Here is a 24,148-nt window from a genome sequence, read left to right on the forward strand (position 1 = left end):
ACAAACTTCGGTCATCAAATCACATAACTCATCATACAAATCATCATCGAACGTTAAGCATGCGGACCCTACGGGTTCGAGAACTATGTAGACATGACCGAGACACGTCTCCGTTCAATAACAAACAGCGGAACCTGGATGCTCATATTGGCTCCTACATATTCTACGAAGATCTTTATCGGTCAAACTGCATGACAACATACATCATTCCCTTTGTCATCGGTATGTTACTTGCCTGAGATTTGATCGTCGGTATCCTCATACCTAGTTCAATCTCGTTACTGGCAAGTCTCTTTACTCATCCCGTAATGCATCATCCCATAACTAACTCATTAGTCACACTGCTTGCAAGGCTTATAGTGATGTGCATTACCGAGAGGGCCTAGAGATACCTCTCCGATACACGGAGTGACAAATCCTAATCTTGATCTATGCCAACTCAACAAACACCTTCGGAGACACCTGTAGAGCATCTTTATAATCACCCAATTACGTTGTAACGTTTGATAGCACACAAAGTGTTCCTTCGGTATTCGGGAGTTGCAGAATCTCATAGTCAGAGGAATATGTATAAGTCATGAAGAAAGCAATAGCAATAAAACGAAATGATCATTATGCTAAGCTAATGGATGGGCCTTGTCCATCACATCATTATGTGATCCCGTTCATCAAATGACAAAAAATGTCTATGGTTAGGAAACTTAGCCATCTTTGATTAACGAGCTAGTCAAGTAGAGGCATACTAGGGACACTTTTTTTGTCTATGTATTCACACATGTACGAAGTTTCCGGTTAATACAATTCTAGCATGAATAATAAACATTTATCATGATATAATGAAATATAAATAACAAGTTTATTATTGCCTCTAGGGCATATTTCTTTCACTTAATACACTAGATGCATGCTGTATAGCGGTCGATGTATGGAGTAATAATAGTAGATGCAGGCAGGAATCTTGGACGTGATGCATATATAATAATCATTGCCTGGATATCGTCATGATTATTTGAAGTTCTATCAATTGCCCAACAGTAATTTGTTTACCCACCGTTTGCCATTTTTCTCGAGAGAAGCCACTAGTGAAACCTATGTCCCCCGGGTCTCTTCTTTATTATATTTGCCTTTGCGATCTATTTTCCTTTGCTTTTATTTTCAGATCTATTAAACCAAAAATACAAAACCTTGCTGCACTTTATTTTATTTGGCGTTCGATCTATCAATTTATTACAACTCCCTCATGTCCCTTTGCCAATTTCTGGCGCCGTTACCCGAAAGAGATTGACACCCCCTTTAACACGTTGGGTTGCAAGTATTTGTTATATGTGTGCAGGTGCTTTTTGCATGGTGTTGCTCGGTTCTCCTATTGGTTCCATAACCTTGGTCTCATCACTGAGGGAAATACCCACCGTTGTTGTGCTGCATCGTCCCTTCCTCTTTGGGGAAATACCGTCGTAGTTCTAGCAGACATTACAGGGTTCCATAACTCCCGACACAAAGCATTCTTGGTGGCACTGGCTCCAAGTATGGTTGTATCAATATTGATGATCAATAAGATTGTCACAACTTACTTCAGCTAATCCCCCTTGCAGCAGAGGCCAATCTTGGTACTTCCGGCATAAAAAACAGTATATATGAAAACAATACACACCTTTTCTCTCATAGATTTTAGAGGTTATGTTGTGGAAAACTTATCATCCTAGCTGAGCAACACCAAGCTTCATCATCGGCCAATATTGATACCTTGCCCCACTTTATAATACGACTTGTCCTATACTAAGTGTGATTCTTTGAATAGCTAAACCAAATAGAAAATTATCTCCAGTCTTGTAGCTTCAAGCCTCCTTCAACAACTTTTTATGTTTGAGATCTTCTGGCTAAACCATCACTTTTGGGACTAGAACATGTTTACGCTTGGTAACACATTAGCCTCTTCGCCATTTGTCCTTAATCACCAAATACTCACGAAAGGGGACGCTAATGCACTTTCAATCTCCCATTTTTGATGATTGGCGATAACATGATTAAAACTTCAGTTGAGTAAGTTACATGTGCCTTGCATGTGAGAGTAAGTACGACCGAATATCGATATACCATGTTATAATATGCAAACATATAAATTTGGAGCCACATATGGTTGAATTGTAAGATGTAGGTTTAAGTCTCAATGCTTATACCATTAAAAATCAAGTTACGGCTACTGAATATTCGATGATTGTGTGATATATACTACACATTACACAAAACACGTGCGAAATATATAAGAATAGCTCAATGCTCCATTTACAAAGAACTGGACTTTAGTAAGATGATGCCAAATCTTCGAGCCCCCAAAACACATAAAGTAAAATATACATGTAAATTCTTTTGTATAATCTTTTTGAAGAACTTGTTTTTGTGCACTTTGTGCAATGTAAATGTTAAAATAAAAACGACTAGCAATTCTCTTAATATAAAAAGGTTGGAGAATTAAAGTACAGGGAATCTAGAACAAAGGAGAAGGGTGTTTGTTTTGAGTTTTGTGCATATTATGATTGTGTCTAAGCTCAAGTATAGAATCTTCTGGATGGTACACGTGGCAAGATCTGGTGTAGTGAGGAGCAAGTCAAATTTGTCACCTCTCAACCATTGGATATTGGCTTCATTCAACAACAAATATTGAAGGTTTTTTCGGACACTATATAGTGGTATAGAAGAGTTTTCTAAATATACATGTCATCTTTAATACGATAAGAGTGAATGATTGTTTGATCGTGCAGAAGAAATATGTAGGATTCTTTCCGATGAGGTTAGAGTCAATGAAAAATCTCTATGAACCTTAGAAAAATAAATCAGAAGAAAAAAAATTCTATGATTTGCAATCTATATGGATCAAAAAACTCATGTAAGAAAGAAAAATACCATGAATCTGAAATCCTAAGGAAAAACTCATACGTTTTAAAGAGGTTCTTGTGACACCCCCTAAACCCATATAAAGATTTATGTTTAACTTTGCGTCGTAGAGTTGTATTGTGATATTAACGTGAGTCACCAATTGTGGTCGTGCATGATGCATGTATGATTAGTGCAAGATTATAAACGGGGGCGTCACAGTCCTGAAAAGGTCATAAAATAGTGTCTGGATAAAATCCCATGAGCTGTTTGATCATGCATTTTTTGACTCACACGTCTTAAAAAATCTGTGAACTAAAGAGGACATGACCATGAGTGATTACAGAATACAACCGCGGCCGAGCGGATCCACTTTTTGTTCCTCTTCCAAGGCGAAGAGGATACGATCGAGTCCCTGTCATCTTCAGTTGGACATGCCCGTGGATTCCTCTCCCGTCTGCCTATAGTGTTGGCGACGGTGGGTGGGGGATCCCGGTGCTCAGTGTTCGACCGATCGGTAGTCTAGGGCTAGCTAGTTTGTTCTGGATGGTGGCGACTGGATGACGGAAGCGCCGCCGTGGAGAATAAGGTGTCCCTCACCCCGAGCCCATCTCAAGGCTTCTTCTTCGGGATGCTGTGCGGAGTGTATGGAAATCGTCTTGTACATGAGTTTGCTGTCAGCTACTGCTTCATGTGGCAAGCGATGGTTTCTTCCTAGTGGTTGTTGTTTTGGCATTGGGTTGAAGAATGCAGGTAGACAGAGTCGGTGGTCTTCGTCGACCAGAGACAATGGGATTGGAGGCCGTGGAACATGTTGTTGAACCTCGGCCGACGTGGCACCGTGATATGTGCTTTGTCATCCACAATGACGCTTTCTTTGACTCACAAAGCATTGATGCGATGTTGCTTCAATGGTTTTTTGGAGCGTGGTATCCATCTCCCCCTGTCATGATGATGTCAACGATGTGGCTGGTGGATGATGGACGAGGAGAGTTAGCAATCGACTCCCCCAAAGGCCTACTTTTAAATTTCTTTTATGTGGGATGTATTTTGCTTATGTGTTAAGATAATTGTCCTCTTTGAGAAATTCACTTTGGCACATGGGAGCATATGCTCCTGCCATTAAAAAATATATTTCAAAATGTCAAAAAATTCCAAACACAAATTTCACGCGTACATCTCAACATTGTATTACGCACGCCAAGTTTCATGAAAAACTGACATTTTATACGCCTTGCGTAAGAAAGACAAAATAATGTCTCATGAAGCCTTTTTAACACTATATTTTGTCTTTTTTTACATATGACATAAAAGTTATCGGTTTTCCGCAAAACGAGTTTCTATGCACGTAGGATATCGAAATGTAGTCGGAAATCATTTTGTCAGAATCTTGTGACATTTCAAAATATGTTTAAAACATATTTTAAAAATCAGGAGCACTCCAATGTGCCAAAAGAACTGGCCCCTAGTTAGAGTGCTAGGACTGACCCCTAATTTTTGCACATTGGAATGCTAGGAGTGCTAGGAGCACTCCAATATTTTAGAACTGGCCCCTAGTTAGAGTGCTAGGAGCACTCCAATGTGTCAAAACGTCTTCCTCCAACGAATTTTGTGTCATTTTCTTGCTAGGAGATGCATTCTAAAATATGTGAGGACTGGATAGATGTAACACATGCTTTTCTTTTACCTCTTGGTACTCCATGATGTTACTTTTTCCCAAATTAAATAAATTGCCATGATGTTTTTCCCATAAAAAGAACTCATGAAAATTATATGCAACTGATGTATGGGAACGAAGCAAACATTATTCTTTTTTCTGAAAACGGATTATACGTGTCATATTTCGTGTCAACCGAGAATAAGAAATACGACCAGTCAAATATGCTGGGAAAAGTCTATGAAACCAACGATCACTCGATTAGATAATGCTGGATAGATGTAACACATGCTTTTCTTTTACCTCTTGATACTCCATGATGTTACTTTATCCCAAATTAAATAAATTGCCATGATGTTTTTCCTATACAAAGAACTCATGAAAATTATATGCAACTGATGTATGGGAACGAAGCAAACATCATTCTTTTTTCTGAAAACGGATTATACATGTCTCTGAAAATGGATTATACATGTCATGTCTCGTGTCAACCAAGAATAAGAAATACGACCAGTCAAATATGCTAGGAAAAGTCTATGAATCCTGTTTGGTAAATACTTGGACATGAGAATGCGAGTTTGCATCAGGATGTTTATGGAGGGATTAGTCATGGGAAGTTGATTTTTACTTCCATTCCCTTGTTTGGTATATGGTGGGAATTAGCACGGGATAAAACTCTGCTCACGAATTAACAGGATACCCCTGTGAAGAAATAGGTGGGAATTGGTTTCCTCAACTCCCATTCCCCTTCCCACTTAAACTCCCATTCCCTCTAATCAAACAGTGGACTTTTAATCTCCTCACCCCTCAACTCTCATTCCCCATCTCTAATTTCCCCGAACCAAACGCGCTGTGAGAACACTTGCACAAAACAAAGGAAAAAAATACAGTTTTTACGGGCAGCAAAAGAAAGAAAGACAATAATAAAGTAACAAAGCGAGGAGAAAAGGTCGTTTAGAGAAAGGAAAGGAGAAATAAGATAAAATTGTTCCATGGAGCCAACGGCTTCCGGAGATCTCTTTTTTATCCCCTCCCCCTCCATGGAGTCATGAGTCCACCTCCAGTTCCGCCGCGACTCATCGTGGTCGGCAACCACTACTAGGCCCCGGCCGCCCCGATCCTCCACGAGACAGCAGGTGCTCGCTTCCAATGCGGCTCCCCTTCCAGTTTCTTGGGCTCGAATCGGGATTCCACGAGCGCGCTCGCTTAGCTTTCTAGGGATTTTGCTAGGGTTCTTCCGTTCAACTCGAAACTTTTTTTTTCTTGCGCGATTCTTAGTTTCGTTGCGTTGCTCCCCACGGAATTGGTGTTTTTCTCTGCTTGTTGCGTGGGGGAATCGGGGTGAAAAGCTGCGTTTTTTGTGCAGTTTCAAGGCGCGGCGACTTTTTGTTCTTCTTCTTCTTCTTCAGTTCTTGATGGGTTTAGTTTAGGGTTCTTGCTCTGTCTGCGAGCCTTCCGATTTCATCGGATTTGATCTGGTAGCTTCGCTCTCTTGCTCCAAGGAATCAAACTCGTAGATCAAATCGCAGTTCTAGACCACCTAGAATTTGTGAATTTTGTTTGCCATCTAGCTGCCGGAGAGGCTCCAGAATCACAAAATTCTCAGTTTTTGGCACTTTCCACCGGCTTCTTGGCCTCCAGTAGCTCCAAATTTGACCAACTTCTTGCTTTTGGCATCATCCCCAACCACATAACTATGGCCACCACTGCCTCAGAGCCGCCCATGGTGGAGCAAGTGATCACCGAGTTCTTTGCCAAGAGCCTCCACATCATCCTGGAGTCCCGCTCGCCCTACGAATCATCACGCAGCTTCACGCGGCCTTCACCGCCATCTTCGCCGCTCTCTGGCAGCCAGCCACGGGACAGGTGGTTCAACCTTGCCCTCCGGGACTGCCCAGCTGCACTTGAGAACTTTGACCTGTGGAGACAGAGCAATCTTGAGCCATTGGTTATTGATATTGTGATGCTCCGGCGTGACAATCCCAACACTACCTGTGCTGAGGGTGGCAAGATCATAGAGAGGTGGGTGATACAGTATGAAACCAGCAAGCCTGGCAGTGGCAATGGTAATGGCAGCAAGAACCATAGCAGGAAGTCTAGGAACAGCCCGGCTGAGGATCATAGCTTGTACAGGAGTACATACAAGGGCTCAACAGTGTTACTTCGGTCATTGCATCTGGTTGTCAGGCTCTTGCCAGCCTACAATCTCTTCAGGGAGTTGAATTCATCTGGGAGAATCCGTCCACTTAACCTGTCACACAAGATATCATCATTCGTCGAGCCGTTTACTAGGGCAGAGGATGCAGAGATGAAGCACTATGCATTTGCTCCAATTGAAACTCTGTTTGGCCGCCTGAGCTTGTCAGTTTCTTATGTGCCAGTGCTGGAGGTGGTGGCAGCACCAGAGCCAACCACACACATGTCAACAGAGCTTATAATGGATTATGTCGGGAGCCCCACAACAGACTTCCTCAGGACGTTCAATTCCCTGCCTTCAGATGGCATTGCACCTGATTGTGCTGCAATGACTAGGCGTCACAGTTGGAGTATTGACCCTGGAGCTAGACCATCGGTATCACCATCTCCTCTTTTGCATGATAGTCCTCTAACATGTTTGCATCCACATAGCACAATATCCTCTGGGAAGAAAAAAAGTACAGGATTTGAAGACTGCTATCAGTCACCACTGTTGTCACCATCGCCATCCCGTTCCCCTTCTGCTAGCTACCCAAAAAATTCTTTGTTCCGATATGAGAGTGCTCCTGTGGTCATTCCCACTGGGAGGGATGGTGGAGGTAGTGGACTGCCTCCTTCTCCATCTTTCAAGGGTAAACACCAGCTCCCATCTCAAAACTACAACCTAACCCCATCGCCTGATGGAGATTCAAATGTAAGGAAGGATTTGGTCAGGTTTGGTGAATTTGAGAATAATACGGCCATGCAAAAGGTAATCACATAGTTTATTTTATTATCTTCTCAAGCAATGTGTGTAGCTTGCTGTAGCAACAGTAGTTTTATTACGAGGTTCTGCTTTTGGATCCACCTCACATTTTTACTGTTGAATTTTCTGGTTTTGTCTTTGATCAGGTGCTATCTTTTGATAAATATGATTTGGGATATTTTCATGGACTGAAGTTGACTCGGACTGCGAGCAAACTTTTTATCACGGATGAACTGGATGAGCGGGAGTTGGCATTTGCATGGGAAGATAGAGATATCATTATTGATCAACTTAACAGGTAGTTTCCGTCTCCTCCTTTCAGAATATGATTATGACATTGTGCCATAGGACCCAAGTGTTAAAGCTGTTCCTTGTTGTTTGTGTCTGATTCCCTTTGCATGCACATGCTCATGAAAACTTGTATGGTTCTCCTTGCATATAGATTTTGGTATCACATAGTGGCTCAAGTGCAATAGCATATATCTTTATCCTAAATCTGGCAATTACAGGGCTGTCCTTTATTTTAGTTTAGTTAAGACAATTCTGTAGTTGTGGAATCTCACTAAGACGGCTATGTCAGTCAGATGCCCAGTGATCTGAAAACTAAATTAATCCCATATTCTGCTGTGGACCATCTTATATTTCAGGTGGCCCTTGAAGCAGCAACTCTAGGATAAATGCACAGTTATTCATTTTCAAACTGCATGGTGTAATGTTTCATGCTTCTGACATCATGTACACAAATTGTACTGTTGTATCTTACGGATGTTAAATCTCTAGTAAATATGGACCGATGGCAGCTAACCACTACCATGTGTTAGCTTCATGAAGGATAATGGATGTTTAAGACACAAACATATTCAGAGGCAAAATAATAATAATCAGAAATCAAGATACTATAGTTAGTTCAGGTTACTGGATGCTTTTGTTATTTGTTCCACAATAAGAGGGCAATAATATACTTCTCCAATGCTCATTTAGGTCTATCAACTTGTTTGTTGCACTCACTATATTCAACTGAAGTTGCAAATTATCCAGTTATTGTATTAGTATTTTCTAAATGAGAAGGCATCATGTTTGCTTAGAAGTGCCAGTATAGATGTTCAGTGTCTACATATAATATGCTTGTATTTCTGTTATAGAAGTCAGAACTCAGGGCAGCTTTTTTCCTTACACTAATTGCAATATATCAGCGGATAACTCATTTTTCATGGTTCTTTCGATGGTTTGAACACATTTTGTTCTTTCTATTATCGAGATAAGCTAGCTGATCACTTGCAATGTTTGTAGTTCTGAAATGTCTGCATTTTAATTATCTGGGCTGTCCGTTGTTCAAATGAAACCATCCTCGGTCTTCCACCTAGAGGATAAATATAAAGTACAGTCTTGTGCGTGAGGATGAATATACACCTGCTCATCTTTGTTCAGTGAAACCACTTTTGAGAGACTTAATTTTAATATTTTTCAAGTTTTCTCCTCCTACTTCTCAAGGTTCTCATTATTTCCTAAGTTCCTTATTTCCTACATTAGCTCGTTTCTGTCTCCTTGTTTCTCAGTGCTCAGTATGTAGTATGTACTGTGCCACACACAACTTTTCGGCCTGGCTTCTACTTTTTTCTAGGCGTAGTACGTGTATAAGTGTGTTGCATTCACAGAAACATAAAGATTGTCATACGGGGTAGCTTCCAGTGTACATGAAAAGCTCTGGACCAGTATCAAAGGTAACCTATATCTTTAGTAGGAGATTTTTTTGGCTAACAGTCAGATGTGGGTTAGGCTGTGTGGGGGGTAGACTTGCATCAGTTAACCTGAGAAGGCAATATGGAAGGTGCTAGACACTGTAAGCAATTGTTACTAATTCGGTATTATTGCAAACAAGCTCTGATACCTCATCTTGTTCTTAGCTTGGAGCTAAACATTGAAAGGCTGGGTACTTAGCTTATCCCCTACCCTTGGACCAATATGGGCCACCCCCCGGTTTGAGTCGAGTCTGGCTTGATTTTGATAAAGTCTCGTGTGGTGTATATAGGAGTGGGCAGTGTGGAATGAGGATATATGCTCTTTTTTTGGAGTAAAAAATGGTTGCATTCTGACTCTTCAAGGATTTCACAATCAAGTAGGTAGACATTCGAAGTGAAAATATCATGCATACTCTAAGTTTAACTCTATGAAAATGAAAAGTTTATTTTAGGCAATGAGCATGAGATTTTTACAACAACAGCAAGAAAGCCTTTAGTCCCAAACAAGTTGGGGTAGGCTAGAGTTGAAACCCGTAAGATCTCACAACCAACTCATGGTTCTGGCACGCAAGCTTCCACGCACCCCTGTCCATGGTTAGTTCTTTGGTGATACTTCAGATCTCTCTTTACGGACTCCTCCCATGTCAAGTTCGGTCTACCCCGACCTCTCTTGACATTATCAGCACGCTTTAGCCATCAGCTTTGCACTGGAGCTTCTGGAGGCCTGCGCTGAATATGCCCAAACCATCTCAGACGATGTTGGACAAGCTTCTCTTCAATCGGTTCTACCCCAACTTTATCTCGTATATCATCATTCCGGACCCGGTCCTTGTGTGGCCACACATCCAACTCAACATGCGCATCTCCGCCACACCTAACTGTTGAACATGTCGCCTTGTAGTCGGCCAACACTGAGCGCCATACAACATTGCGGGTCGAATCGCCATCCTATAGAACTTGCCTTTTAACTTTTGTGGCATTCTCTTGTCACAGAGAACACCAGAAGCTTGGCGCCACTTCATCCATCCTACTTTGATTCGATGGTTCACATCTTCATCGATATCCCCATCCTTCCGTAGCATTGACCCCAAATATTGAAAGGTGTCCTTCTGAGCATGAAATTATTATATGGATAAAAGTACTTGACCGTTCACTGTCCATATCCTATTTGCAGACCATTAGTTATACTCAAATCGATATAAGCATATAGCGCCAAATGTTCATATGGCACATAGGAGCTAAATGTCATTCAGTATTTTTTTAATCCCCTTGTAATTCTTGTTCTTAGGATGTGGTCATGCATGCTGGAGTGTGATTGGTAGGGTCTAGGGTGCATCCCGACGAGTTTGGTCCAGTAGTGTGGCATCTTATTGGGAACCTCGCAATGGTCGGGTGGCCTGCATCAGCTGGCCAGGTTGTCAGATGCAGGTGCATCTCCAGAGCCAGGCTAGAGCAGAAGCTCATATCCTGTCAAAAATAGAGCAGTCAGAAGCTCATATCAAGCTTCCCCCGCATGCAGGCAATTTTTTCAGTGGCTAGCACGTACTAATCTTTATCAAATGATTAGTACACAATGCGACTAATTAAGGGTAATTAATGTGTATCAAGTGGGTGCTGTGACATGTTGCTATCGAGCATATACTTTTAATAACCATGTCTTCTAGCCAATTAAGTTGGTAGTTTTATAATTAGCATGTATATTGATTATTTGTACTACTACCTCTGATCCAAAATAAGTGTCGCAGTTTTGAACTGAGGTTAAATGGATTAGGGTATATTAAAAGTTGTATAATGTAGAATAATGAACAGTGGGGTGGAGCGTAACATTTTAACGGTTTTCAAAGTGTTTCTAACCACATTATAGTTTTAAGTTGTAATCACTCATGCTGTCCTGCAACTAACCAAACAACCGCCCTTACCTACCCCATAGCCTGTCTTGCTAAACCAGCCTATCCCAGCCCCCAATGGGCCAGCCGGTGGTGATTCAGGAAGCCAATCACCCCTTGATGATTGAATATGGTTTGCCAAACAGGTTGGGGAATTACTTATCCAGCATATGAAGTTACTCTTTGCAGGATAAACCACTCTTTGTTCTTTGTTTGCTGTTATAATTAGTTATTATTTGTACCATTTGTACACCATTTTGTTAAGCAAGAAGGTTCTAGGAAGTAAAGCTTATTCCACGTTGACTGACTAAATGTTCTGTTAACTTGATAATGTTGGGTTAAGTTGATCACTATGCATTTATCCTCCTATCCAGCAATGCAGACATTAGCAGTTAACATTATGTTATTATTAGTGTAAGTTAAGAAGACACAGTGGAAGGGAGCAATGTATTTACTTGTCTTTTCATTCCTCGGATATCCACCTATCTTGATTCACGCAAGCTAAACTCGAAATTTTCCAGGGTTGGTATCTCGGATAGGGAGGGCCAAGAGACAAACCAGGACGCTGGAGGCTCGATGACAAGGACTCCAGCTGCAGGCATCGGCGCTCTTGTGCGCATGCTCAAGACGGCCCCGGGCCTCAGGGCAAGCCGCCCATCAATCGAAGCTCCTCCCCCAGTTCCTCAAGAATCTTCAGTTCAGAGGGTCATGACCGAGGAACACGGCGACATGGCATCAAGCTCTGCCTTGCTCCAATCAAAGACGGCAGCGGACGCACTGGAGGAGCTAAAGAAATACAAGGCTATCAGAGAATCGATACTGGACCGTGCGAAAGCGTTGCCCCGGGATGATGGCAAGATGGGGGAGAAACCCGCCGATGGAGATCCTTAGCAAACATACAGTATGACGACGAAAAGACTTGTGTACATATATGTATTATAAGGTAGCTGACGATTCCCACCCCCCATACCTTAGTTGCTAGTAGCTACTAGGGTGCGGCCAAAATCTATATGTATAAGTTATATGACAATACCCATCCATCCAGCTGCCCTGAGATGAAGGCCCAGCTATGGGTTTTGTGTAAAGTTGAAAACCGAAATGCCTAGCTGCTTCGATCAGATTGTTTTTGGTGAATGTTTATTCTGCCCATATGGAGTTGGATGTTCCTTGCTGATGCTGGTAATCTGACCTGCTGGTCTTTAGTGCTGCACGGTAAAGGATCTGGAGTCGGATGTAGATCGAGTTTGCCTGTCAAAAGACAGGAGCTTCTTTTATCGTTTGGGTTTGGCAGTGCTAGGAATCAGAATTTGGAGTTCGGCAGCGCTCACACCGTGCATCGCTGGCCCTGGCCGGCGTTCGGCGATGAGCCCGACTGTAGCGAGTCCATGTTTACTTCACCCGGTCCCACATGGCAGATCACCCCAAGCAAAGCTGTTTTGTTAAGGAAAGGGCAGGTGTCCACGAAAGTCTGCTCCCGAGCTCATGAACAGTAAAATCCGAAAAGGTTTCGAAAATTTCTGAACTTTTTGTGTGGAAAACTTTGACAAATGGTTTGAGTGCTTGGCAAATTTAATCATGAAATGACATTGGTGGAAGTCATGGCAAAAAAAAAACCAGCAGTCCAAAATGCTTTAGAAATAGCATTTTTGGAGCATCGATTTTTTTTGTCACAACTTTCATGAATGCCATTTCATTATAATTTTTTTGTAAGCACCCAAGGAATTTGTCAAAGTTTGCTACAAAAAATCAGATTTTTTAATTTTTTACGATGTAGCCTTTGAGTGCGTCCTATATGCCTCTAATCCAGGAATTATGTTTGCTGAATATTTTCGTGAAATGGGCTATAATGTAGCATGTCCTGATGGGCCAAGTATTGCGTGAAATTTCAGAACGTTCGGTATGATGCTTCCTTCTCTAACCTGCAACTTTTTGCTATTGCCATTTTTGTAACCTATGTTCACTGTTGTATATACGCTTTGGTGCAGAATGAATTTCCCTTAAGCAAAAAGGAACCAAAGAGAAGAAGAAAGAAAATACAGTTTTACCCTTGAAGCAGTGGTAGAGCTACGTTGGGGCCATCCCGTGCTGTGGCCCACCCAACATTTAAAAATTTATACACAGTACATATATCCATGAGGCCTTAGAACACATGCCCACTGGTTATTTTCATCTCTTTCGCCCGCCCAGGATTGAGCTTCAAGCTCCGCCACTCCCCTGAAGGTCCTGCAAACAACAACACTATGAAACCGCCACTACGGAGGGAGGAATCCTCCGCACCTAAGGCCGAGGAAGCACTGTCACACCAAGTGTTTTGTGAGTCTGTAGGGCATGCATAATGATTAAAAAGACAGTCTTATCTTAAGCATGTTACTTGATCTATTATACACCTTTAGCATCTATCGTATGTGACAATCCTAAAATAGCATCATTATACACGCTGCAAACGGTGAGATTGAGAACACCATGGCTCATCTCTTGAGAGCAAACTTCATGCCCCCCGGACCTCATGACAATGTTATGTGCATTGATCAATTTCAAAGTACCATTTTTAGTCACAGATAGTCGTAAAACTTTGTGTTATGGCCATGTGTCCCCCCCCCCCCCCCCCCCCCCCCCCCCCTCTAATCCAGGAATTATGTTTGCTGAATATTTTCATGAAATGGGCTATAATGTTACCATCTCTCGATGGGCTAAAGAATTGCATGAAATTTCAAAAAGTTTATCATGATACATCCTTTTCTGGCTTGCAATTTTTGCTATTGCCATTTTTGTAAGTTATGCTCACCACTGTATATATGCTTTGGTGCAAAACGAATTTTCCTAAATGATTTTAAAGTTCCTAACTTTCTCCTTTGTCTTTGTCGAAGATTATGATTAGTACTTCTTATTCTTTCCCTTCACTAGCTGGCATTTTTTTGTTGGTTTCAAGAATACCATTGAAGATGGTAGAACAAATTTGTTATTACTCATTAACAATAAGGTTGATATGTTCTATTTTTTTGCAATTGTACAGTTATATTCGAGGCTTGAAGTATTGGAGGCGGTCGGCCAGTTGGCAAGGATGCTTTGTTTTGTCCAAGTATTGGAGGTTTTGTATGCTAAACCGCCTGAGACGTGTGCTCTAAACCCTTCTGATAATAATTTTGGATGCAGCCATGTATTGCAAACCACCCGAGCTATGTGAGTATTGCATGTGGTTTTGAAACTATCTGTCCTGCCATGAGTATTGGCGACTATAGCTTACATGTGAATTGAAAAATCATCTGAGGTCTATGTCTGATAACCGTTAGGAGTAGTGTGTGTGTGTGTGTAAAAGAAGAATGATCTTTTCTGTAGTAGTGAGGGTGACAAACCGGCATATCAATTTGGAGGCTTGTAATTTGAGAATTCAAATTTATTCATAAAGTGATGATGTGTTGAATGTCCCACAAAAGTACATCTTAATTATCCTTATTTTCCTTTGGATCCCGCTGGCATGGAAGAACTGGACAATAGATGTTGGTCAAGTTCTTAGAAACAACAATTTTCTAACCATATGCAGTCTACATGCCTACAAAAGTATGAGAACATGAGATAGAAATTATATGCTTTGTTACACGCACTATGTTATGATTGATATTATACATGTTGGGGATCGTAGCAGAAAACAATTTTTTTTCTACGTTTCACCAAGATCAATCTATGGAGTCAACTAGCAACGAGAGGAGAGTGCATCTACATACCCTTGTAGATCGCGAGCGGAAGCGTTCAAGAGAACGGGGATGATGAAGTCGTACTCGCCGTGATCCAAATCACCGATGACCAAGTGCCGAACGGACGGCACCTCCGCGTTCAACACACGTACGGAGCGGATGACGTCTCCTCCTTCTTAATCCAGCAAGGGAGAAGGAGAGGTTGATGAAGATCCAGCAGCACGACGGCGTGGTGGTGGATGCAGCAGTGAACGCAGCAGGGCTTCGCCGAGCTTCTGCGAGAGGGAGAGGTGTAGCAGGGGAGAGGGAGGCGCCAAGACTTGAGGTGCGGCTGCCCTCCCCCCCTTTATATAGGCCCCCTAGGAGGGTGCGTCGGCCCTAGGAGATGGGATCTCCTAGGGGGGGCGGCGGCCAAGGGGGTGGAGTACCCCCCAAGGCAAGTGGAGGCGCCCCCTCCCCTAGGGTTCCCAACCCTAGGCGCATGGGGGGCCCAAGGGGGGGGGAGCGCACCAGCCCACTATGGGCTGGTTCCCCTCCCCACTTCAGCCCATGGGGCCCTCCGGGATGGGTGGCCCCACCCGGTGGACCCCCCGGGACCCATCCGGTGGTCCCGGTACAATACCGGTGACCCGAAACTTTCCCGATGGCCGAAACTACACTTCCTATATATAATTTTTCATCTCCGGACAATTCCGGAACTCCTCGTGACGTCCAGGATCTCATCCGGGACTCCGAACAACTTTCGGATTACTGCATACTCATATCTATACAACCCTAGCGTCACCGAACCTTAAGTGTGTAGACCCTACGGGTTCGGGAGACAAGCAGACATGACCGAGACGACTATCTGGTCAATAACCAATAGAGGGATCTGGATACCCATGTTGGCTCCCACATGCTCCTCGATGATCTCATCGGATAAACCATGATGTCGAGGACCTAATCAATCCCGTACTCAATTCCCTTTGTCAATCGGTACGTTACTTGCCCGAGACTCGATCGTTGGTATCCCAATACCTTGTTCAGTCTCGTTACCGGCAAGTCACTTTACTCGTACCGTAATGCATGATCCCGTGATCAACCACTTGATCACATTGAGCTCATTATGATGATGCATTACCGAGTGGGCCCAGAGATACCTCTCCGTCATACGGAGTGACAAATCCCAGTCTCGATTCGTGCCAACCCAATAGACACTTTCGGAGATACCTGTAATGTACCTTTATAGTCACCCAATTACGTTGTGACGTTTGGCACACCCAAGGCACTCTTACGGTATCCGGGAGTTGCACAATCTCATGGTCTAAGGAAATGATACTTGACATCCAAAAAAGCTACATCAAACGAACTACACGATCTTTGTGCTATGCTTAGGTTTGGGTCTTGTCCATCACATCATTCTCCTAATGATGTGATCCCGTTATCAATGACATCCCCATGTCCATAGCCAGGAAACCATGACTATCTGTTGATCAACGAGCTAGTCAACTAGAGGCTCACTAGGGACACATTGTGGTCTATGTATTCACACATGTATTACGATTTCCGGATAATACAATTATAGCATGAATAATAGACAATTATCATGAATAAGGAAATATAATAATCATTTTATTATTGACTCTAGGGCATATTTCCAACAGTCTCCCACTTGCACTAGAGTCAATCATCCAGTTACATTGTGATGAATCGAACACCCATGGAATTCTGGTGTTGATCATGTTTTGCTCTAGGGAGAGGTTTAGTCAACGAATCTGCTACATTCAGGTCCGTATGTACTTTACAAATCTCTATGTCTCCATTTTGAACACTTTCACGAATGGAGTTGAAGCGACGCTTGATATGCCTGGTCTTCCTGTGAAATCTGGGCTCCTTGGCAAAGGCAATAGCTCCAGTGTTGTCACAGAAGAGAGTCATCGGGCCCGACGCATTGGGTATGACTCCTAGGTCGGTAATGAACTCCTTCACCCAGACCGCTTCGTGTGCTGCCTCCGAGGCTGCCATGTACTCCGCTTCACATGTAGATCCCACCGCAACGCTTTGCTTGCAACTGCACCAGCTTACTGCCCCACCATTCAAAATATACATGTATCCGGTTTGTGACTTAGAGTCATCCAGATCTGTGTCGAAGCTAACATCGACGTAACCCTTTACGACGAGCTCTTCGTCACCTCCATAAACGAGAAACATTTCCTTAGTCCTTTTCAGGTACTTCAGGATATTTTTGACCACTGTCCAGTATTCCATGCCGGGATTACTTTGGTACCTTCCTACCAAACTCACGGCAAGGTTTACATCAGGTCTGGTACACAGCATAGCATACATGATAGACCCTATGACCGAGGCATAGGGGACGACACTCATCTTTTCTCTATCTTCTGCCATGGTCGGGCATTGAGCCAAGCTCAATCTCGTACCTTGCAATACAGGCAAGAACCCCTTCTTTGACTGATCCATTTTGAACTTCTTCAAAATCTTGTCAAGGTACGTACTCTGTGAAAGACCAATGAGGCGTCTCGATCTATCTCTATAGATCTTGATGCCTAATATATAAGCAGCTTCTCCAAGGTCCTTCATTGAAAAACACTTGTTCAAATAGGCCTTTATGCTTTCCAAGAATTCTATATCATTTCCCATCAACAGTATGTCATCCACATACAATATGAGAAATGCTACAGAGCTCCCACTCACTTTCTTGTAAATGCAGCCTTCTCCATAAGTCTGCATAAACCCAAACGCTTTGATCATCTCATCAAAGCGAATGTTCCAACTCCACCAGCCCATAAATCGAGCATTGGAGCTTGCACACCTTGTCAGCATTCTTAGGATCGACAAAACCTTCCGGCTGCATCATATACAATTCTTCCTTAAGGAAACCATTAAGGAGTGCCGTTTTGACGTCCATTTGCCATATCTCATAATCATAGAATGCGGCAATTGCTAACATGATTCGGACGGACTTCAGCTTTGCTACGGGTGAGAAAGTCTCATCGTAGTCAACCCCTTGAACTTGTCGATAACCCTTAGCGACAAGCCGAGCTTTATAGATGGTCACATTACCATCTGCGTCTGTCTTCTTCTTAAAGATCCATTTATTTTCTATGGCTCGCCGATCAATGGGCAAGTCGGTCAAAGTCCATACTTCGTTTTCATACATGGATCCTATCTCGGATTTCATGGCTTCCAGCCATTTGTCGGAATCCAGGCCCGCCATTGCTTCTTCATAGTTCGAAGGTTCACCGTTGTCTAACAACATGATTTCCAAGACAGGGTTGTCATACCACTCTGGTGCGGAACGTGTCATTGTGGACCTACGAAGTTCAGTAGCAACTTGATCTGAAGTTTCATGATCATCATCAACAACTTCCTCTCTAGTCGGTGCGGGCACCTCAGGAACATTTTCTTGAGTTGCGCCACTTACCGGTCCAAGAGGTAATACTTCATCAAGTTCTACCTTCCTCCCACTTATTTCTTTCGAGAGAAACTCCTTCTCTAGAAAGGACCCATTCTTGGCAACAAAGATCTTGCTTTCGGATCTGAGGTAGAAGGTATACCCAACAGTTTCTTTAGAGTATTCTATGAAGACGTATTTTTCCGACTTGGGTTCGAGCTTTTCAGGTTGAAGTTTCTTGACATAAGCATCACATCCCCAAACTTTTAGAAACGACAGCTTAGGTTTCTTCCAAACCATAATTCATACGGTGTCGTCTCAACGGATTTCGACGGAGCCCTATTTAAAGTGAATGCGGCAGTCTCTAAAGCATAGCCCCAAAATGATAGCGGTAAATCGGTAAGAGACATCATAGATCGCACCATATCTAATAGAGTGCGATTACGACGTTCGAACACACCATTACGCTGAGGTGTTCCAGGCAGCGTGAGTTGTGAAACTATTCCACATTTTCTTAAGTGTGTGCCAAATTCATGACTCAAGTATTCTCCCACACGATCTGATCGCAAGAACTTGATTTTCCTGTCACGTTGATTCTCAACCTCACTCTGAAATTCCTTGAACTTTTCAAAGGTCTCAGACTTGTATTTCATTAAGTAGACATACCCATATCTACTCAAGTCATCAGTGAGAGTGAGAACATAACGATAGCCACCGCGAGCCTCAACACTCATTGGACCGCACACATCAGTATATATGATTTCTAATAAGTTGGTTGCTCGCTCCATTGTTCCTGAGAATGGAGTCTTGGTCATTTTACCCATGAGGCATGGTTCGCACGTGTCAAATGATTCGTAATCAAGAGACTCTAAAAGTCCATCTGCATGGAGCTTCTTCATGCGTTTGACACCTATGTGACCAAGGCGGCAGTGCCACAAGTATGTGGGACTATCATTATCAACATTACATCTTTTGATATTCACACTATGAATATGTGTAGCATTACGCTCGAGATTCATTAAGAATAAACCATTCACCATCGGAGCATGACCATAAAACATATCTCTCATATAAATAGAACAACCATTATTCTCTGATTTAAATGAGTAGCCATCTCATATTAAACGAGATCCTGATACAATGTTCATGCTCAAAGCTGGCACTAAATAACAATTATTGAGGTTTAAAACTAATCCCGTAGGTAAATGTAGAGGTAGCGTGCCGACGGCGATCACATCGACCTTGGAACCATTCCCGACGCGCATCGTCACCTCGTCCTTCGCCAGTCTCTGCTTATTCCGCAGCTCCTGCTTTGAGTTACAAATGTGAGCAACCGCACCGGTATCAAATACCCAGGAGCTACTACGAGTACTGGTAAGGTACACATCAATTACATGTATATCACATATACCTTTTGTGATGCCGGCCTTCTTGTCCGCTAAGTATTTGGGGAAGTTCCGCTTCCGGTGACCACTTCCCTTGCAATAAAAGCACTCAGTCTCGGGCTTGGGTCCATTCTTTGGCTTCTTCCCGGTAGCTTGCTTACCGGGCGCGGCAACTCCCTTGCCGTCCTTCTTGAAGTTCTTCTTACCCTTTCCTTTCTTGAACTTAGTGGTTTTATTCACCATCAACACTTGATGTTCCTTTTTGACTTCTACCTCTGCTGATTTCAGCATTGCAAATACTTCAGGAATGGTCTTTTCCATTCCCTGCATATTGAAGTTCATCACAAAGCTCTTGTAGCTTGGTGGAAGCGACTCAAGGATTCTGTCAATGACCGCGTCATCCGGAAGATTAACTCCCAGCTGAGTCAAGCGGTTATGCAACCCAGACATTTTGAGTATGTGCTCACTGATAGAACTATTTTCCTCCACCTTACAGCTGAAGAACTTGTCGGAGACTTCATATCTCTCGACCCGGGCATGAGCTTGGAAAACCATTTTCAGCTCTTCGAACATCTCATATGCTCCGTGTCGCTCAAAACGCTTTTGGAGCCCCGATTCTAAGCTGTAAAGCATGCCACACTGAATGAGGGAGTAATCATCAGCACGTGTCTGCCAAGCGTTCATAACGTCTTGGTTCTGTGGGACGGGTGCGTCACCTAGCGGTGTCTAGGACATAATCTTTCTTGGCAGCTATGACGATGATCCTCAGGTTCCGGACCCAGTCCGTATAGTTGCTGCCATCGTCTTTCAGCTTGGTTTTCTCTAGGAACGCGTTGAAGTTGAGGACAACGTTGGCCATTTGATCTACAAGACATATTGTAAAGATTTTAGACTAAGTTCATGATAATTAAATTCATCTAATCAAATTATTCAATGAACTCCCACTTAGATAGACATCCCTCCAGTCATCTAAGTATAACATGATCCGAGCTGACTAGGCCGTGTCCGATTATCACGTGAGACGGACTAGTCAACATCGGTGAACATCATCATGTTGATCGTATCTTCTATACGACTCATGCTCGACCTTTCGGTCTTCTGTGTTCCGAGGCCATGTCTGTACATGCTAGTCTCGTCAAGTCAACCTAAGTGTATTGCGTGTGTAAATCTGTCTTACACCCGTTGTATGTGAACGTTGGAATCTATCACACCCGATCATCACGTGGTGCTTCGAAACAACGAACTGTCGCAACGGCGCACAGTTAGGGGGAACACTTTCTTGAAATTATTATGAGGGATCATCTTATTTACTACCGTCGTTCTAAGTAAACAAGATGCAAAAACATGATAAACATCACATGCAATCAAATAATAATGACATGATATGGCCAATATCATATAGCTCCTTTGATCTCCATCTTGGGGCTCCATGATCATCTTGTCACCGGCATGACACCATGATCTCCATCATCATGATCTCCATCATCGTGTCTCCATGAAGTTGCTCGCCAACTATTACTTCTAATACTATGGCTAACACGTTTAGCAATAAAGTAAAGTAATTTACATGGCGTTTCTCAATGACACGCAGGTCATACAAAAAATAAAGACAACTCCTATGGCTCCTGCCGGTTGTCATACTCATCGACATGCAAGTCGTGATTCCTATTACAAGAACATGATCAATCTCATACATCACATATATCATTCATCATTCATCACAACCTTTGGCCATATCACATCACAAAACACTTGCTGCAAAAACAAGTTAGACGTCCTCTAATTATTGTTGCAAGTTTTTACGTGGCTGCTATAGGTTTCTAGCAAGAACGTTTCTTACCTACGCCAAAACCACAACGTGAATTTCCAATTTCTATTTACCCTTCATAAGGACCCTGTTCATCGAATCCTATCCGACTAAAGTGGGAGAGACAGACACCCGCCAGCCACCTTATGCAACTAGTGCATGTCAGTCGGTGGAACCGGTCTCACATAAGCGTACGTGTAAGGTTGGTCCGAGCCGCTTCATCCGACGATGCCGCCAAATCAAGATAAGACTAGTAACGGCAAGCAAATTGACAATATCGACGCCCACAACTACTTTGTGTTCTACTCGTGCATACTAACTATGCATAGACCTGGCTCATGATGCCACTGTTGGGGATCGTAGCAGAAAACAAAAAAAATTCCTACGTTTCACCAAGATCAATCTATGGAGTCAACTAGCAACGAGAGGAGAGTGCATCTACATACCCTTGTAGATCGCGAGCGGAAGCGTTCAAGAGAACGGGGATGATGGAGTCGTACTCGCCGTGATCCAAATCACCGATGACCAAGTGCCGGACGGACGGCACCTCCGCGTTCAACACACGTACGGAGCGGATGACGTCTCCTCCTTCTTGATCTAGCAAGGGGGGAAGGAGAGGGTTGATGAAGATCCAGCAGCACGACGGCGTGGTGGTGGATGCAGCAGTGAACGCAGCATGGCTTCGCTGAGCTTCTGCGAGAGGGAGAGGTGTAGCAGGGGAGAGGGAGGCGCCAAGACTTGAGGTGCGGCTGCCCTCCCTCCCCCCTTTATATAGGCCCCCTAGGGGGGTGCGCCGGCCCTAGGAGATGGGATCTCCTAGGGGGGCGGCGGCCAAGGGGGTGGAGTACCCCCCAAGGCAAGTGGAGGCGCCCCCTCCCCTAGGGTTCCCAACCCTAGGCGCATGGGGGCCCAAGGGGGGGGCGCACCAGCCCACTATGGGTTGGTTCCCCTCCCCACTTCAGCCCATGGGGCCCTCCGGGATGGGTGGCCCCACCCGGTGGACCCCCGGGACCCATCCGGTGGTCCCCGTACAATACCGGTGACCCCGAAACTTTCCCGATGGCCGAAACTACACTTCCTACATATAATTCTTCACCTCCGGACAATTCCGGAACTCCTCGTGACGTCCAGGATCTCATCGGGGACTCCGAACAACTTTCGGATTACTGCATACTCATATCTATACAACCCTAGCGTCACCGAACCTTAAGTGTGTAGACCCTACGGGTTCGGGAGACAAGCAGACATGACCGAGATGACTATCTGGTCAATAACCAATAGAGGGATCTGGATACCCATGTTGGCTCCCACATGCTCCTCGATGATCTCATCGGATGAACCACGATGTCGAGGACCTAATCAATCCCGTACTCAATTCCCTTTGTCAATCGGTACGTTACTTGCCCGAGACTCGATCGTCGGTATCCCAATACCTTGTTCAGTCTCGTTACCGGCAAGTCACTTTACTCGTACCGTAATGCATGATCCCGTGATCAACCACTTGATCACATTGAGCTCATTATGATGATGCATTACCGAGTGGGCCCAGAGATACCTCTCCGTCATACGGAGTGACAAATCCCAGTCTCGATTCGTGCCAACCCAACAGACACTTTCGGAGATACCTGTAATGTACCTTTATAGTCACCCAATTACGTTGTGACGTTTGGCACACCCAAGGCACTCTTACGGTATCCGGGAGTTGCACAATCTCATGGTCTAAGGAAATGATACTCGACATCCAAAAAAGCTACATCAAACGAACTACACGATCTTTGTGCTATGCTTAGGTTTGGGTCTTGTCCATCACATCATTCTCCTAATGATGTGATCCCGTTATCAATGACATCCCCATGTCCATAGCCAGGAAACCATGACTATCTGTTGATCAACGAGCTAGTCAACTAGAGGCTCACTAGGGACACATTGTGGTCTATGTATTCACACATGTATTACGATTTCCGAATAATACAATTATAGCATGAATAATAGACAATTATCATGAACAAGGAAATATAATTATCATTTTATTATTGCCTTTAGGGCATATTTCCAACAATACATGCAACGTTCCAATATCCATTTCCATGCCACGCTTCTAAATACTGCTTGCTCTCTTCAATACTTGTTACTTGGCAACTGTTGGGTAATTCTTGCTATCATTTACATTTTCGCAACCTGAAACACTCAAATGACTCCTTTGTCATTGCTACTAATAATCTTTCTCAAGCAAGTATTGGTTACATGTATGTTTTTGAAAATTTTGAAATATGATTGTGTGTTTATGAAAATTATGAAATGGTTTAAATTTATGTTTCTGAAAATTATTAAGTTGCTGAAATATGTGTTTCTATTTTCTGAAATTATTAAAATGTTACTCAAATTATTGAAATTTTTTGTTTCTAAAATATATGAAATGATAGTTTGTCTCTTATGATTTTCTGAATTAGTCACTAAAATAATTACTTTTTTTAATCATCATTGAATTATATTTTAGTTTTTAATTAAAATAATAATAACAATTACTCCCTCCATAAAGAAATGTAATTATAATAGTAATAATAACAATTACATTTTTATATTTCTTTACGGAGGGAGTATTGTTTTTGATATAACAATACCGAAAATCAAGTAATAACAGATACATAAGTTATACCATGTAGAATACCTTGTATTGCTACTCACGTGGCAGCTTTACATGGCAAGAGCGTTAGAGTGCTTTTGCCAACAAGCATGCTACTAGTGAACAAATCTTAATTGTATATACTGTACACCACAA

At 43.0% G+C, this 24,148-nt stretch overlaps 1 protein-coding gene across 1 annotated transcript; it reads left to right on the forward strand.

Moving 5' to 3' along the window:
• The first annotated feature begins 5,522 nt into the window (after positions 1 to 5,522).
• Positions 5,523 to 12,212, forward strand: LOC125550902 (autophagy-related protein 13b-like). Its single transcript, XM_048714018.1, has 3 exons — positions 5,523 to 7,475; positions 7,616 to 7,767; positions 11,616 to 12,212. Exons 1-3 carry the CDS (start codon positions 6,225 to 6,227, stop codon positions 11,983 to 11,985), a joined length of 1,773 nt encoding a protein of 590 aa, XP_048569975.1. The 5' UTR covers positions 5,523 to 6,224; the 3' UTR covers positions 11,986 to 12,212.
• Positions 12,213 to 24,148: the final 11,936 nt, after the last annotated feature.

The sequence above is a fragment of the Triticum urartu genome, chromosome 4 (genome assembly GCF_003073215.2).
Source record: "Triticum urartu cultivar G1812 chromosome 4, Tu2.1, whole genome shotgun sequence".
Lineage (NCBI taxonomy): Eukaryota > Viridiplantae > Streptophyta > Magnoliopsida > Poales > Poaceae > Triticum > Triticum urartu.